This window comes from Epinephelus lanceolatus, chromosome 9 (assembly GCF_041903045.1).
Source record: "Epinephelus lanceolatus isolate andai-2023 chromosome 9, ASM4190304v1, whole genome shotgun sequence".
NCBI classification, from domain to species: domain Eukaryota; kingdom Metazoa; phylum Chordata; class Actinopteri; order Perciformes; family Serranidae; genus Epinephelus; species Epinephelus lanceolatus.
Window position 1 is genome coordinate 15,911,834 of NC_135742.1, and position 17,636 is coordinate 15,929,469.

A 17,636-nucleotide genomic window follows, 5' to 3' on the forward strand; every position below is an offset into this window, starting at 1 on the left:
CCTTTCACTTTTTTAGTCACACCTGACAATTGTGCAACCGCAACCAAATTTACTGGCACACCATGGCACATTCACAAACTCTGGGGTGGTCATAGAAAATTTGATGATGATAATGATGTCTGACTCACTTGCATTTCTTTTACACATTTCATCCCTGTGCCACACCCTAATATTTCAGAATGGATTTAGCACCATTTACTAGTCAATCATGTGTAGAAATCCCACTCTAACCTTCCTCCACCTGGCCTGAACTGCTACCTGTGTGGGTGGAACCTCTGAATCTAAAGGAAGGCCGCTCATCTGTGGTAAACCGAACAAAGGAGCAGGCAAGCCTCATGTGCATGCACTTTTCCTTCAATAGTTTGATAGTTTAGGAATAAAATTCTACATTAAGTAGTATTTACTGTTTATTATATGCTGTATACGTACAGTTTCAGATGTGGGAAAAGTAACTGGTTCAAAAATATGTTTTGGCCATAGACTGCCAATTGGTTTGTGGACACCTGTTTTGAAGCCTCGAGTTTGGCATTTTGGCCATTGCAAAAAAGGTCCCACTAACCCATTAACACCCACTAGCATCTGGCTTTTGTCTATGGTGGAAGTGGTTACAACTGGCATTCACTGTGTGACAAATGACTCACTGGTATTAACTGGCAACAGCTCCAATCTGCTTTGACGGGCAGTGATGGAAAGATGGTGGATCTGACTAATAGACTGTAGCTTCGCCTCACAGACAGCCTGTCACTAAAAGCTGCCCGCCCTTAATTATGCATAACTAACTAAGCCTCAAGTGGCCATTGGAGGAACTGCAGTTTTTGGCACTTCAGTGTTTGCAGCTTGGTTTTGGCAGCATTTACAGTTAGATTAAGTTACATTCATTTACCTATGAATTCAAATTGTAATAAAGCATACTGTTAATTTCTTTCCTCATTCCAAACTACTCTTTAACCATCAGCCTTTGCTAATCTGTTCTAATAGGCAGCCCATTAAGTTGATTGGTATTCCTGGAGCCAGGCTATTCTGAGCTATATTAAGCCACAGTATTCTACAATAAGTGATGTTTGATGTAGATTTGTGTCTAGATGTACTCATCTGGACACGCTACCCTTACCGAAGACCAGTGTACGGAGCAATGCCGAACTGGAATTAACTAACACTATACTTAACCCAGGTTACTAGTAGGCTTACTTTTAAAAAAGAAACTAACAACAGAAATTATTAAAAAAGAAATTTGTTTTACCAACACATCATGTAATGTTTGTGAAGGTTATTTGTATTTGTGGAGCTCACTCGGGTGATGCCTCAGTGTACAACCATGTTTTGTGCAGTCACATATAATTCATGCAGTTAAATATAATTCTATAAGCCTAGGTTTTGGGCTCTACTGGCTTGCTGTTATGATCTATTGATGTGATGACAGTGTAAATGTGAGATAACTACTACTGTCTCTTGTTTGGGTTTTACCTAAATTTGTCAATGATGTAAAATGTCTACGATGTGATAATTTAATGTTTTGTTTTTGCGTTTTGTGTGGACCGCAGGAAGAGTAGTCGTTACTGTGGTAACAGCTAACAGGGATCCTGAAAAAAGAATAAAGAATACTTCTTAAGATGTGTTTGTCTACCCAATATTACAATAACAAATTTGAGGAACGGTGAAGCCTCGCTAGGGGTGTGTGTTCACTAAGTCCCTTTATTTATTTTCGTAGATTTTGCAGATATAAAAGATCTTCTTAGTCATGACTTCAAGATAATAGTCCAGAGTCAGACACAAACACACTGAGGTCACACAGTGAGGACATTAACCAACTAAACCACCAAAATGACAACAACTGTGACCAAAAACCTATTTTTGTGTCAGACGTCCAGTTGCATGATGAATATTGTGGACAGTCAGATGAAAAATGTAGCACTGAGATGACAAATACAACCTCGGTAAAGGACATGACACACTGATTATAAAGTGTGAGTGTTTTCCAGATCATTTGATGACACATTTTCAGCTTAAAGACAACATAATGACGACTGAGTATAGACACTGTAAGTCAGCCATGAAACTAAACAATTCAGTCTGTAGATTTACCTGTAAGCCCAAGAACACACACAGGTACCAGGGTGGGGTGTCTTCTATGGTATAGATCATGTCCATCCTCCGTGCGTCTGTACTGTCTGTGCTGTCCAATGTCTCAGACATCGAGCTCTAAACACACAAAGAAGCACACACATAAATGAAAATCCTTATCATATCATGATTTGTCCTGTACACTTCACTTAGTGTAAAATATGTCAACAAGTTAGTTCAGTAAAATAACTGCCAGATCACAGATCTTGTGAAACTCTGATGTGAGATCAGCACGTCGAAGTGGAAACCATAAAAGCTGGAATTTCATGAATGATAAGATAAAAAAAAAATAAGGTGCCAAAGAAAGAAGCTGTGTCAAAGAGAACAAAACACATGATCTTATTCTCTCAGGAAAGAAAAAATGCACAGTCACAGTGACAACAAGAAAACCGAGAAGACAGAATGGAAACTGTTTGATGAGTCAGCACTTTTTTGTTCTAGTTACAGTGGAAATGAGTCTGTTTCACAGCTGAAAAAATACAAAGAGCTAGGTACGAAGTGAAACATGCTGAGTTTTCCAACCTGTTATTTTTTTTTTTTTTGAAGAGTCAGACATCTCTTGTGGCCAACACCAAATGTTTATTAGTTAAATTGACATTATAAATCATAGTTGATAGAGTCAAAAATGCAATTCATATGGTGTAGGGAAAACACATGAAATATAACTGATCGTTAATGTTGGATTTTTACTTCATGGTGGTCATTGTGTACCTTCCTTTGTATTTGATACAAAATAAGACGGAAAAAAAGAAAAGAAAAAAAAATCAAAAATGTTATGAAAATAAAAGTTATAATCCTTAAGATTCACATGAAATTTAACCTCATTTTCTTGGTAATATTACATAGTCATTTCCATTTAACAACCATTTGTTTTTCCCTGTTTAATTGTTGCTGTTTTTTTCAAACAAACTTTTATGTTTTTTAGTTGTTTGATTTATTACATTCTAACCCAGATTGTTGCCCTCCTAAACGGATGTTCAAATCTTTTAAATTGGGGTTGTATGAGGTGCTTATCCATAGTGGTGTATTACATACAGCAGATGTCAGCCGGTGTACTTCCAGCTTGGTGAAGCAGCAAGAGTGCCGGCACAAAAGCTAAGCAATGTACTGCTGTGGACGGGGGCAGCAGCGAAACGAATTTTAGCCACCTAAAAAAAAGTCTGACCTCACAAAAATCAGTCTCAGTTTAAGTAAACGCTATATTTAAAGATATTTTCACCGCAGTATCTTGTTGTTAGACAGTGATTTCCAATGGGGAACAGAAACAATTATATAACTCTCTTCACAACCAGACTCCTTTAAGAAAAACAGTAATATAAAATCACTAAAGACAGGAGCTGCTGGTCTACCGCTGGCTCAACCAGTTAATTTGGTTGTGATATTGTGTGACTCTAGCGTTTAAAAAGGGTTACCTCAGATTAAACAAAGTCACGCAATAACACATACTAACAAACTGATCAAGGCAGTGGTAGACCAGCAGCTCCTGTGTTAAGTGAGCTAAAATGACTGTTTTTGTCAGTGGAGTCTGGTGGCTTTAACGAGAGCATAGATGAGGAACTGAAACCTTTAACAGCTTTCCTGTCAGAACAGGCTGTGTCACGAAAAGTAAAGCAGTGCCGACTGATTATTGACCATTTACTGTGGCTAATACACTGACTATATGGATAAGTACCTCATTCAGGCTCACTAACTTCTTTAATAAAACAACATGTGCTTGCTTATTTGCACGGTAAACAGATACACCAGTTGCTCTTCTGTTATATCTCTGATAAAATAGCTGCTCGAGTGTGTGTAAGCTGTAGTATCAAACCACACTTCTTGTTACTACGGTAACCACCAGCTATAAATTCACTAGGACTGAAATCTGAAGGATTACAACGTTGAGAATGTTGGGGAAAGGTGAAGGAGGAAAAGAAAAGTCCATGAAACTGTGATTATGAGTAATTATGAGTAAGCTTTCTGAACCATGTGACTTAGTGTGAGTCTGCTTAAATACAGGCTTATTTGGGAGTAAACTTGCACTGTGGATGACTAATAAAGACATGTGAGGACTGTTTCACTTCTCTATTTTTCCTTTTGATTACCTTTTCTGCTCCTTGATTATCTTTAGTGTAGATGGCCATCAGCTCTGTGTTCTCAGTATCCTGGTCTCCACTGGCACCGCCCACGCCGTTCACCACCACCTAGACACACAAACATACAATTTAGACTCTTCTCCCTGTCTCCTTTCATAAGGCAATACAAGGGGAAATCTTAATTACAGTTTACCAAAGCAGGCTGGCACGGACAACTGACTGAGGAGAATGTTCACAGTTCTGACACATCGTTGGCCAGTTGACAAACCCACATCCAGACAGGTAAGCTGAGCAAGTTCCAGACTTTTGTTTAAGTTTGTATCTGTAAAGTCCATATAACAGCTAATAAATAAATAACCAGATTTGCCAACCAGGCCATAAAAACAGTTTTCCTATGTCACTGTACAAACAAATTTCTTCCACTGACTGTGTTTGAGTGTATGTGACGTATGAGGATGTGCTTTTCCTGTGTAAGGAATGCTGTCATGCTGATTAATAAAGGGAGGGGCATTAACAACTACAAAAGTACTCTACCAGGCAGCTGCCTAGGCTGATGGCGGCCACTTCAAACAATTCTTGCAATTCGAAAACAAACAGCACAGCATGTCCCAGAAGCCAACAAATATACACCCCTCTATTTTTTACGGAGATCCAGCGTGTTGCGCAGAGCAGATCCGAGTTTTCACAGGCACTGTTGTGAAATATAGATACAATAGATTTACAAGGATTAATGTATTTTTATTAACTTTGTCTGTGGGCTCCAACGCAACAAAGTTGAAATAACACATTAGCAAATCAAAAAAATCTGCAAGCCTATAAAAGTGGGCATGAAATTGTCCCTCCTGGCTCCCTTACAGTCAAGGTGGCAGTGAAGATAAGAACGATGACTGACTTAATCACATCATATTGTGCCTAACTTAGTGGATCATAATATGTCGGGTATGGAATTATTCTGCAGATGCTCTGGTTCAAAATGAGACCAAGCTTTTCTTTGGATGTCAGTTTTTGAGCCACGACAAAGGCCAAAATGTGGCCTGTAACAGATGGTAAGGCTTGTTCATTTTAGTCGAGCTGACAAACAATAAACCTGGGGCCCCTACCGGCTGGTTAAGAGGAGTGAAGAGTCAGCAGTTACTAACAGTATAATACAGTTAATAAAAAAGTTTTTTCAACACTTGTGAATCATCGCAACCACTAGAGGTGCTAGAGCATATGGTCTTGTATGTGCACACAATATATGAGGCTGATTGATCCAGTAGTATGCCAAGTTAACTGCAGACAGACAGATACACACACTGACACACACGCAGGACGCGAGATCCTCTCCAGGGGTAAAAAGGGACAAACTGTGAGAAAGATTAAAAGCATTAAAAACTACATTTATAGATGATATACTTTTGAATGCCGCAATGTCTGAGAGACATCACACAAAGAGGCTCATCCATCAACTGCCAGCAGTCTGTCTTAACTGTGTGGTTACAGAGTGATTTCTACAGCCCAGTTTTTACTGTACAGTCCTGTGATCCCTTCTGAGAAAAACCTCCTCATGTAAACATACTCTGCTGTGTCTACATGCAGAGTCCCCAGATTAAACACTGGACAGCAGAGTCTCTGCGTGTGTAAAAGGAATTTGTAAAACGTTGGAGACAAATGTCTAAATCTAGGGGTTATACAGCAAAACAAAACACACAACAAAGGGAAACTTTAGACTTGTATCATATTTCCCTTCCTTTGTGTTCTGCTAAACGGCTCCAGAAAATGACACAAGAGAAGCCTTGAGATTGTTCTAACAAACAGGACATAGGTTATCTGAAGCCAGCAGGCGTCATGGTCACTGTCATGGCTCTGTGGAAAGTTTTATCTTAGTTTCATTCTGTGGTGAAGGCAGTGCTTAGATTCTTTAATTAAACCTGCAATAGCTGTACTGATTTTATGAACACTTGATTGTTTCGGAAACAAGCTGTAAACACAACACTGATACTTACTAAGTTAATGTGTTGAATGCGATAGCAAACAGTTGCCTATTAAGACATCCAGCAGATATGGCACTATTAGCAACGATTTATGTTTCTGGATGCTAGATGAATACAAGTTTGCATCATTTCTCATTACTCACAATACATAAATACACTAAATACATACATTTAAGGACCTGCAGACACTCTTACTGTGTTACTAACTGTCAGTTTGCCGAATTGTTGTGGGCAGGTGTCATACTGCTGGTTTATTAGAGCTTAATGCTGAAAAAACAAAGCTATGGGGAGCGGTGACACTGAACCACAACAGTTAAGTTGGAAAACCAAAATGATGCGCTGAAAGACACCAAAAAACTCTGTAGAGCTGAGGGACAGTGCAGGCAGAGTAGGGTGGTGATTCTCTGTGGGTTTGTTACTACGATTGTCCTCTTTCACACTACATGGTCATTCAAGCCATTGCTAATATAAAAAAAAAAATTAATTACTATTATTTATTACTTTAGCATGAATGGAAAGATTTTATAAGCAAGTTTACTTAATATATCAAAATTATTCATATTTATGCAAAATGGTCCTATTTCATGAGGGAGCAAAAAATAGTACTTACCGGGCTTGTCACTCCTAAACAAACACAAACTTTTGCTTTAACGTACCTTTTTATTATTTATTTATTTTTACACATATCTTTACTTAAGTTCCCAACCTGAACTCTATTCTCCCATGTTTTTGTGTGTAAGTGACTGGATAAAGAATTTTTGACATTTGCTCAGTCTTGAGAGAGAGCGCTGCGGCCGACATAGCGAAACAGGCTGCACTGTGAACACTTGGGGCATTTGTGCACTGTCAATTTACATCCCCTCAAGTGTTTATTTTGCCACTGACAGGGTCAGACTGTTAGTCTGAGTGTCTGACAACACTTTGGAAAGGATCTCTACAAAGACGGACCTTTGAGTTAAAGAGTAAGATCCTTTTTGAATGGGGTGTCTTTTACGATGATAAAATGACAGTTTATTTAAATGGAGTCTGGTGGGTTTGCTAAATACTGGACCAGTTTTCAAAAACGTATCTCCATTAGTCACTTAGACACAAGACATGGGAAAATAGAGCCCTAGTTGAAAAATACACAAGTTACCTTTAAGTACAGAACTTGTGAAAAAGTGCATAGTTCATTTCCATCACTGGATTTATGTAAAAGAAAGCTACGTTAAAGCAGAAGTTCGTTTTATAAATAAATCTCAGATAAATTGCTACTGTTGTCATTTTGCCTTTTGACCTAAATGAAGCTAAGCCAAGAGGATAAACAGGAAATGGATTGACTGAGTGGCAGCAGCATGCATCAACTGGCCATGAAGTATACAGTTTGTGTTTGTTCGTTCTCGGGCCGTCCGCTCACACAGATACATTCCACGAGCAGTGCCAAATCTGAGCGTGTAAGGCCCAAGACAGAGAGGGGAGAGAGGACAGACATTTTTAGGTTGTGTGCATATTGACCAAAGCCTGTCTTTGTCTGATTATGTGAGCTTGCCTTAAGCATGTTCCTGATGGGTCTGTGGTTTTGGTTTTATAATTTTATATCCAGGCCATTAACATGTTTATGTACCGGAATAGGGTAGAAATCTGCGCTATGCTTGCTCTCCTCTTCGAACTTTCCTCCCTCACTGCTGCTGTCCATCGACTTGGGGGTTGTATTCTTCCCCACGCCCATCCTTGTGTCTACGACGTCGTCCTCTGCCTCTTTCTCTGTCCCTCCTCCGTCTCGCTCTGGTGTGAACACTGCAGATGAATCCCTCAGTCCGATTACATCATCCAGGACTGTCTCATCTGCTGGGAAAAAAGGAGACAGATAGACAGAGAGATCAATATCTTGAGTTATAACGTAGAGGGTTCTAATATCCTAACGCTTCACTGTGAAGGTCTCATCATATCAGAGAGCCTGAGAGGCTGCCGGGCCGCACTTCTTGTTGTTAGAAACTTATCTCAGGTCTCTGGTTGTTGTTTATGGGCCTGTCTTTTTCAGATGACAAAAGTATGTTAACTGCAACCATTTATCAGATTAAAAGAGAAATCAATATGCTAGTTATAGCTTTACAAATGCAAAGCCCTGCTTCCTTTCTCTGTTTCCTTTTGAAACATCTCAGGTCTATTTTGGCTGCTGTGGGTCTTTTGGTTACTAAACAGATTGTGTAATCACTTTTAAGACATCAGCTTTGGCCCAGGCAACTTGGGTGTTGGTGATTATCTAGAGCTGAAACAGCTAATCAACTACTTTGATACCAATTATTCCTGTAAGTCATTTTCTGAAGCAAAACTGCCAACAATAAACTGTTTCTAGCTTCTTAACTGCGAGGATTTGCTGATTGCCTTTTTGTCTTATGTGGTAAAAAACAGAATATCTTCATCAGTCAGGGCAAACTAACAACCTTAATATGTCACTTTGACCCTTAAAAATTGTAATGGCCATTTTTTTCTCATTTTGTAGACTTAACAATTTAATTTATGTTCAAGAAAATTATCAGTAGATTAATATAATGATGAAAACAATGATTAGTTGCAGCCCTAAACCACTCAAACAAATAATTCAAATAATTAAGAAATAATGATTTATGTCTCCAACAGGTCTGACAGACACAAGAGGAGAGAAGGCAAACACATAGAAAGGCAAGATGATGCAAGATTATGCAAAGAGAGAAACATGGATACAGGTTTTACAGAGAGGGGGAACAGAATGATCAGAGTTGCGTGTGATGAAAAGGAGCAGGAGGTAGAGACAGACAATACGTGCTGGGACAAACTTAAATTCCTTGTGTCATGTAAACTTTTGTTGGTGTGAAACAATCCTCGAGTTATGCCGCTCTGTATAATATGTGACATTTGGCTGTCACTGGCACACCTTTTATGCAATCTATCTTTAACTGTCACTCACGTGACTATTAGTCTGGTATTTTTTAATTAACCTAGACCTTAATGTACAATGTTTCTGTGTCCAGTTGACCAATGGGGATAATATTTTTTTAAACTGTTCCGGCATTGTGCAAGACCAACGCTGCCAGCAGCGGCAAAACAGGCTGCAGTGTGAACACTCGGGACATGTTCGCTTGTTTACTTCCCCTAAAAGTGCTTCTTTTTGCCACCGACATGCTCAGATTATTATTTTAACTGTGTGACAATTATGACCGACTTTTATGTTGAAGAGTATGATTCTTTTTTAAAACCAAATACAGCCCCGAAGTTGCTGTGGCCAAACCCACCAAACTCAAATTAAATACAGTAATTCATTGTAAAACAGATTTCATTCAAAGTTGACAGAAACAAAATACAACCTACAAAAAACATCTTGGTTCATTCACTGTTCCAACAATACACAAATCTGGTTTGGCTGAAATGAACCCTTAATTTACCCAGTTAGATGTGAAAATAATAAATAAATTAGCGTTTATTTAAATGAGTCTGGTGGACTTGGCGATATCAGTTTGGGGGCTTTTTCTGGTTAAACAAATAGTGCCTTACTTTCAACAAAACAGTCTGTGAGGAATGCTTTCCATAATGTCTTTTAGAAACACAGAATAATAATCTGAACATGTCAGAGGCAAAAACAAGCACTATGATTGGGCATAAATTGTACGTGACTGTTTCCCAGTTTCCACCAAAAAACTTTCGGTATGGTACCTTTGGAACCAAAAGTAACCATTCAGACATGGTACCTACAGTGGTCCCTGGCGTTTCCACCGCAAACAGTACTCTTAAATGTGGGCGGGGTTGCTGACACTCACTGCTCCATCCAGCATTCAATGTATTTCCTCATTACCAGTGACACAGATGGAAGTCTGCCACTCATTTATTGTCCAGAGAATGAAATTACAGCAACATTTTCTGAACAAAATAGAACAGGCTGCAGTGAGAGTCTCTCTCCATGGGATATTTAAAAAAAATGGGTTTGTGCATTTAGTCCTTCTAAGGCAAGCTCAGGGATTTAGTGTTGCCATAGCCCACAGGAACAACGCTCCACAACACTTATCTTTTCTCTGAGTGAGGATTAGAATATATGCAGTTTGCATAACCTGGCCAAAATTAATACATATAAACGCTCGAAGATCCACTCATTACTAAAAGTGTATGTCATATAAAAACTAAAGTAATGGTCAAAGTTGCTTAAGTGAAACTTAATGTATGTTGGTGATTAATGTTGTCAGAGCATACATTTAGTACATTACAAGTTAACATTCCACCTTAAAAGTTGCCAGCAGTTGGCCCGGTGAAAGTTATTTTTTTTACTCCAACTCCAGCTGCTGCAAGAGGCAGTAAAACATCCTTTCATTTTATAGTTAGAGTCTTATAATAACACTCTCCTTGGTATGAACAGTGGTTACATGAGCCTAAAAACCAGCCACAGCTCAGCCCTGAGCAGAGTGACCCTCTGCTATTGACCAATCAACAGAGTGCAGTGTTCACAGCTCCACCTTTTAGTTCCAGATCTGTGTGCTAGGTACCCCAACAGAGGGGGAACCAAAAATGGGGACAGTACAGAACGGTTCCATTGGTACCATCCACAACTTCTTACAGTGGAAATGGGAAAAAAGTGTACCGAACTGAACTGAACTGTGCTGCTCGGTGGAAATGTGGCTATCGTGGCCTGTTTCGCTGCTGTTGGCTGTAAAATACTTGATCCCCTTCGTCACTTAGACACAAAAACATAGGAAAATGGGGTCCAGGTTAAAAAATGCTAAACTTTCCCTGTAATGTATTGAAAAGTTGCCAAGATCTTAGTGTTGACAGCTGTTACTCAGCTACCTGCCAAAACCAATAAAATAAAACATGTCAACTATGTGAAAATTAAACATTCCTTTATCTCGTTTTCTCTGAACTCAAATGGCTCGGAAACCTGGTGCCCATTTTAACTACTATGTTTGTGTGTAACTACTGCTCTGTATGACTGAATTATCTTGTTATGTTGTATAGATGTGTTTTGACCTCAGGTCTCTATAAAAGAGACCTCTATAAAAACAGATCTTTAACTCAATGAGATTTGATTCATCTGATTAAATAAAGCTAAACTAACCCACTACATTCAGGGATGGTTTGTTGTATACAACATGTATCTCAGGTTACATCCCCGACACTGAAGTCAGGACTGCACAAAGGATGTTTTCACGTTTCAAAACTACAGTACTTTGGTCTTTTATCTTCTTGTGAAGACTGGTTTTATAAACCAGTTCATGAATCATGTCCCACTGGAAATGACTTCGCACTACTCAAGGAAACTGTATTAGATCATCAGGATTCATTCGAGACATAGTGTCCCAACACAAAAGACAGACAGTTATAGGGATCACTGACGCCTTCAAACGTTGACCTAACCCCCTATATAAATACTGTTGTAGACGAGTGAGAAGTCAACTAAGGATCCTGTTTCCCTGGGCACTGATGCAAAGCTGATTCATTATTTAAAAGGTCAATTCATTCATTACGTAGAAACCAAGTTACCAAACCAACTTGTTAAAAAAAAAGCATAGCTCTCGTATAACAGCAGTACAACTAATTAACTATGTGCGTGTTTGTTAAATTTTTCCTGCCTTTTTCTATTCGTCGGCCACCTTTGTTTCATTATCTGTGTGTCTAGATGTGATGGTAGGAGTGTGACATCCTTTGCTTTTCGTGCTCATTTACAGTGCTTGTGGAGTGCTTGTATCTACAATCTATGCTTCTAACGCATAAGTATATTGGCCCAAACTGAGCCAAATGACCAAATATATATTTAAAAAAATCCCACAACTTGATGTCTCATAGGTTTCTTAAATGCACGAAAAAATGGAGCAAGTGTGAACGAGTAATAAAAAGCAATTTTTAAATTCCAAGAGCTGTAATTTAAATTATAAATTACATTAACAACAAAGTTTAGTCTGACCCTGTTGACTGTAGCCCCTGAAATTATCGATATATTACTTGGTGGACCTGTATGTGAGGAAGCACGTTTGCATCAGTTGGATCAGACATTAAACGGACTTTACCCTGCCAGCTCTCTGTCTGATTGAGCCCATGTGTGTATAGGGCAGGTCATTGTTCACAGAATTCACAGTGAGCAAGTGGGTGGGTTGATGACGTTTCTATTATGATGCTCACAGAAAATTGGAATAAAACAAATATCCAAGGGTGAAGAAGAGGGTGAATTTACACAAACACTGTAACAAAAATGTCTAACTGGAGAGACAATGAGATTCGGGAACTTCAGTTGGTAAGGGCTGGCACCAAAATCGTCAAACTTATGGAACAGAAAGAGACAAACTGGCTACGTGATTGGGGTGTAGTCCACATCGTAAAAAACAAAACAAAACAAAACAGCATTACCTGTAGGTGAGAACGCTTCTAATACAAACAATCTCCTGTTGTGTGCTACACATGTGAAACAGAAAATTATGTACAATGTTCAGAGTCGATATGAGGAAACAGCTTTTTTAGCTATGAAAAAAACATTTCCCAAACTGTTCAGCCCTGAAAAAAAATGAGGTATGTTTAACTGAAACTACTTGCTGTAAATCTAATTTGTGCCACTCCACGCTATACTTACACATAACCCTGTACATAAGCAGACGCATACCTTGCATCATATTCCCCTTTCAAAGTTTAATTTTTTTCATCCCAAATATCCTTGCCCACCCAGCCAGTCTGCCTGCTTGCAGTGTAAAATGTTGGGATAGGCGTTATACCTAGTTGACACATCCCATCACTCCTGTCAAGCTGGGCGGCTGGGAGCATCTGTGTGGAAGGGGCAAGAGAGAGGGGGCAAAGAGGAGGTGGTAGAAGAAGAAGAGGAAGGAACAGAAGAGGAGGAAAGGAGAGAGAAGAAGAGAAGGGGGCAGAGGCAGAGAGGAGAGAGGCAGAGGGGTCAAGGATAAGGAGGAGGAGGGAGGTGAGACATAAGTTAATTTGACAGACAGAATTTAATCACAAGCAAGTTAGTGTGTAGTGTAACTGATGTGTCGTTTGTAAGTCAGATTCTCAGGTGAAATATGGCTTTAGGAAAGCAGCAAGAGTGAATTATGTTGCAATCAAGTCTCCCACCTGTAGAGGGTGCATTTAATTAGAGGAATAATAAGGGAGGGAGAAAAACAGACCCCAGCCAGAGTATACTTTACAGGAAACGTTGAGTTATAGATGAGCATTGCATAATTATTTGTGATGCCACAGTCAAACCACTTCCCCAGACTGACATGCTAGCATTTGAAAACGAGCCTTTAGTATCTCACACTTTAATAATTGTTGTATTGTTGTATGTTTTAAGAACTACTTTCTACTTCTAAGAGGAACTCTTGTTCAAAACCCTGTACTTCCTTTAAATTACACATAGTCATATTTTTTAACTTACACTCAGACAAAAAGGCATGTGCAAAGAAGGCAATATTGCTTAAGACCAACTCCTTTACAAGGATGATTTTGCTATATAATTGTGGTTTTTATTTTTGTGTAGTTTTGGCCATCATTCTTCTAATAGGAAATAACAGCATTAAGATCTGGAAGGGTAGAAACATTGGCTAAAAGGAAATAAACGAGCAGTCAGATGATCCTGAAAGTTTTAAACCAGGGACTCAATCTCAAAACCCCTGAGGATCACTGGCCAGGTTTTTGCTCTGCCAAGAGGGCTGCTTAAACACTTTTTTAAACATTTAATTTAAACTTAAACACTGTAAATTTGACCAACTCATGTGTGCCCCTCCTGTCTCTAATGCTTAGAACAATGCTCTGCTTATTTTTGTCACATATAACTTCATTGCTCTAGTATCAGTCCTTCAGTTCAACCTTTGAAGTGTTCTTTCCTTTAGGTCCGAAAAGAGACCTGGAAGAGTAATGGCTGTTGCTGTAGTTAAATTTGCTAATGGGGATCTAAATAAACTAACAAATAAACTCTAAAATAAAAAACAGGGAGAAAAAAATTTAAAACTGGATTTTATAATAAATTTTCCCAATATTGTGTAATGGGACAAACTTTGGAGAAGCTTGATTAATCCCAGTTGTTTGGAAAGTAAAATAAAGGCAAAGTCACTAACCAAGCTGTACTTCATAAACATCCATACAAATTTACTAGGGTTGGCTGCCGAAATTGGTTCTTTTACCAGTTGAATTATGTCTGTTTTCCTTAATAAAGAGAAAAGTACCAATTCACTTTAAATCAACCAGTGCCAAATTTCGCTAACTAAGAGCACAACTGAGTGAGAACGTCAGGTTCAGACAGGACGAAGCCCCGCAAAACCCCCCACAGCTGGCCATGAAGCTCCACAGACGGCACTGAAGCTCCCAAAGCCACACACAGTAGGTGGACGCACCCCAAAGCTGGCCTCAGAGCTCCACATTCAACAGAAGAGGTCTGTTGGCTTCCCAGCAAGAGGTGACAAATGACATTTGTTATTACAGAGTGAGTAAAGTGCCGAAAAAGTACTATTGAGTGCCACAAACAAATTCCAGGTACCACTTCCTGTATCGGTTTGGCTGTGAATTCATTGAGGAATTATTACCAACATTTTGCTTTCCTAGTATTTATGTCCAAATGAACTGGTTTACATAATCTGATTTAACAGTGTCACAACCTGTGACATTGTTTGAATGCTCATACTTCTTGACCAATGACTTCTTGACCGTTTTGTTCCCAAGTGATAACATTTACAGGTACAATGTTATCATAATAGATAAATACGATGGTCCAAACTTCAAACCACAATCATCTTTTAATGACACAATGACAACAATCATCACAAAGTCAGTCTTTCTGACCAGTGAATACTGCACACAGCACATGGACACAGATCACATAATTGACCTCAATGCTGCCCAGCCTGTGGCTCTCTGTCACTACTGTGGATCAGTTGTGATATGTAGGGTGAGACAGAGAGTATCCCAGCAGCCTCTGGGTGATTCCAAGTCTGATGAACATCAGCGAGAGAACAAGAGACGCAGTGAACTGGAGCGAGAGAAAACTGAAACTGAGCTTATGTGATTATGTAACTGGGGAAATCTGCAGTTTCATAAACATAAAACAACTATTCAGATTATGTATAAAGCAGGGTGTGTGTGTGTGTGTGTGTGTTTGTTTAGGACAGAGCATCAGTGAAAGAAAGAAGAAAAAAGAAAAGCACAAGAAAAACGAGTGCGAGGAGGAACAAAGACAGACTGCGGTGGTAATTTTAACTCATCCCAGAATAAGCAGGCTGGTGGACAGAGTTACCGCCTGGATCTATAACCATGGTAACCTGATCTGTGGATCCTGTGCAGGCTTGTGCCGTGTTGTGTGGGACTCTGGCAGAGGAGGAGGACTTCACACCAGCTGTTTGTGTTGGCGGTTTCATCTCTAGTGCCAAATGTGTGCTAGTTTGCATATGTGTGTGTGTGTGTGTGTGTGTGTGTGTGTGTGTGTGTGTGTGAACTCCAATCCCTCCAGATGTTCCTCTAAAGTTCAGGACAATATCCTGGACTATATCAAGCCTGCAGATGGTTGAGAGTTCTCTATAAATAGCGTGAAATTTTCGTTTCTGGTGTCCTTGAAGGATATATGACTGGGGTCATGAAAAACCCATGTTTGTTTGTTTGTTTTTCAGACTTGTTCAGTCTCACAAAAGTAGTGAATTCCTGCCCACTTTCAGCAATAAGTCCAATGAAAACGCAACTTGTCAGTCATGGATTGAAGGAATAAATTCACAATATGAAACAAAAGCATCTTAACACTGAGGCTTTTTTACGACGCAGATTCCAAAAAAAGTTGGGACCCTGTGTAAAACAGCAGTTCCCAACTGGTGGGTCGTGGTCCAAAAGTTGGTCACAGGTCCATTCAAAATGAATCGCAAGTGACTCACAAATGTGTCAAGTTTGTAAAAAACACACTTTATTGTCACGTACAGTGAATTTCTGGTACAGAGCTTTTATTTTCTAGTACCATTTCCTGCTGTAGAGTGAGTGACTAATGGACAGCTATTTATCGGAGACAGCAAACTAGCTCGACGACATGGCAAAACACAAGTATGATGCAGAATACAATAAACTGTGTGGACCTTGAACTAATGACTAAGGAGAAATCTGGATCCCGTGGCTGGTTCAGTTGGAGACCACTGGTGTAAAACATACATTAAAATAAAATGCAATAATTTGCAAATCCTTTTCGACGCACATTGGGGGAAATAAGAATGTAATCAACGTTTTTGTCATTTTAAATATTTCCAATGCAGCTATTCACATGAAATTCAGACTAGATATTTGTATTATGTCAATAAAAAGACACTGATAAATCATAACATTTCAATCCCTAAAAATGATATGCAGTAAAGTGGAATGACACAGGAAGAAAGTATTGAACATGCTAACTGAAATGTATTTAATACTTGGAGAAGCCCTTGGTTGCACAAACTCAGACTAAATATATATACAAAAAATGTATCAGTTTGAGCATTTAATATCTTGTATTTGCACTTGATTCCAATGAATAAATTTCAAAAAGGATCTGCAAATCATTACATTCTGTTTTTATTTACATTTTACATAGCATCTTGCCAACATTTTTTGGCATTTGGGTTTTATTATCTGATTATATTCTCAATTATGCATTGTCAAAAAAAAAAAAAAGGTGAAAAAATGCTAATCACATTTTCTCACAGCCCGAGATGACACCTTCAAATTTCCTGTTTTGTTTAACCAACAGTCCCAAACCTGAAGATATTCAGTTTGCAGTGATGTAAAACACAGAGAACCGGCAAATCATCACAGTTAAAGAGTGAGAACTAGCAAATGTTTGGCTTTTCTGCTCATTATATGACTGAAACAATTAACCTCTTATCAGAATAATTGCTTATTCATTTTCTGTCAATTGTCCAATCAATCATTTATGCTCTAGTTACTTCTAGAGCCACAAACTAAAACAACCAACCTAAAAAAGGAGTCAAATTACAAACACCTCTGACATTATCTGACACAATCATCCCTAAAATGAGAAAACAATAATCAAGGTCACCAGAATAGAGCCAGGTGTGCTTTGAAAGGTATAAATGAGACCAGGAGATCATGTGAAAATGCTCTCTCATTGTTACTTGGAATTAATGCTTAACAGCCTCACAATGAACAGTACAGCTGCATGACGTATATCTACTGACACATATCTACTGCATTTTTCCACATCTAGTTTATAATTACAAAGCTTTTGCAAGTTGCCATCCTGATTATACATTCCTGAGATCTTCCCAGGGTTTATGTTATATGACACTATTTGTGTGCATACCTATGCTACTACTACTAGAGCTTTCACTCCAACAAATAAGCTTACAAAATGTCAAGAAAGGAAATATTTTACCAACTGTTTTCTTTAATAAACACAAAATACAACCACATACCTCTCTTTCACCTAAGAGTAGCTTAATTGCCCTTTGATTCAAACCCAAGAGACACAAAATAAAACTCAGCAAAACTGTCTTCGTTTTTCTTGTTGTTTGACTAG

The 17,636-nt window shown here is 38.8% G+C and overlaps 1 protein-coding gene across 4 annotated transcripts in view; it reads right to left on the minus strand.

Annotated features, from left to right (window-relative positions):
* Positions 1 to 17,636, minus strand: part of slc23a2 (solute carrier family 23 member 2) — a 56,924-nt gene that overhangs the window by 23,901 nt on the left and 15,387 nt on the right. The window contains exons 2-5 of one of the 4 annotated variants that reach the window (XM_033620194.2): positions 12,874 to 12,922; positions 7,773 to 7,993; positions 4,206 to 4,304; positions 2,083 to 2,199 (exon numbers count right to left, since the gene is read on the minus strand). In XM_033620194.2, coding sequence (XP_033476085.1) covers positions 2,083 to 2,199; positions 4,206 to 4,304; positions 7,773 to 7,993; positions 12,874 to 12,922 — 486 coding nt within the window. Of the gene's footprint in view, positions 1 to 2,082; positions 2,200 to 4,205; positions 4,305 to 7,772; positions 7,997 to 12,873; positions 12,923 to 17,636 lie in introns of all 4 variants that reach the window. The other 3 variants (XM_033620193.2, XM_033620197.2, XM_033620195.2) reach the window with 3 other exon arrangements.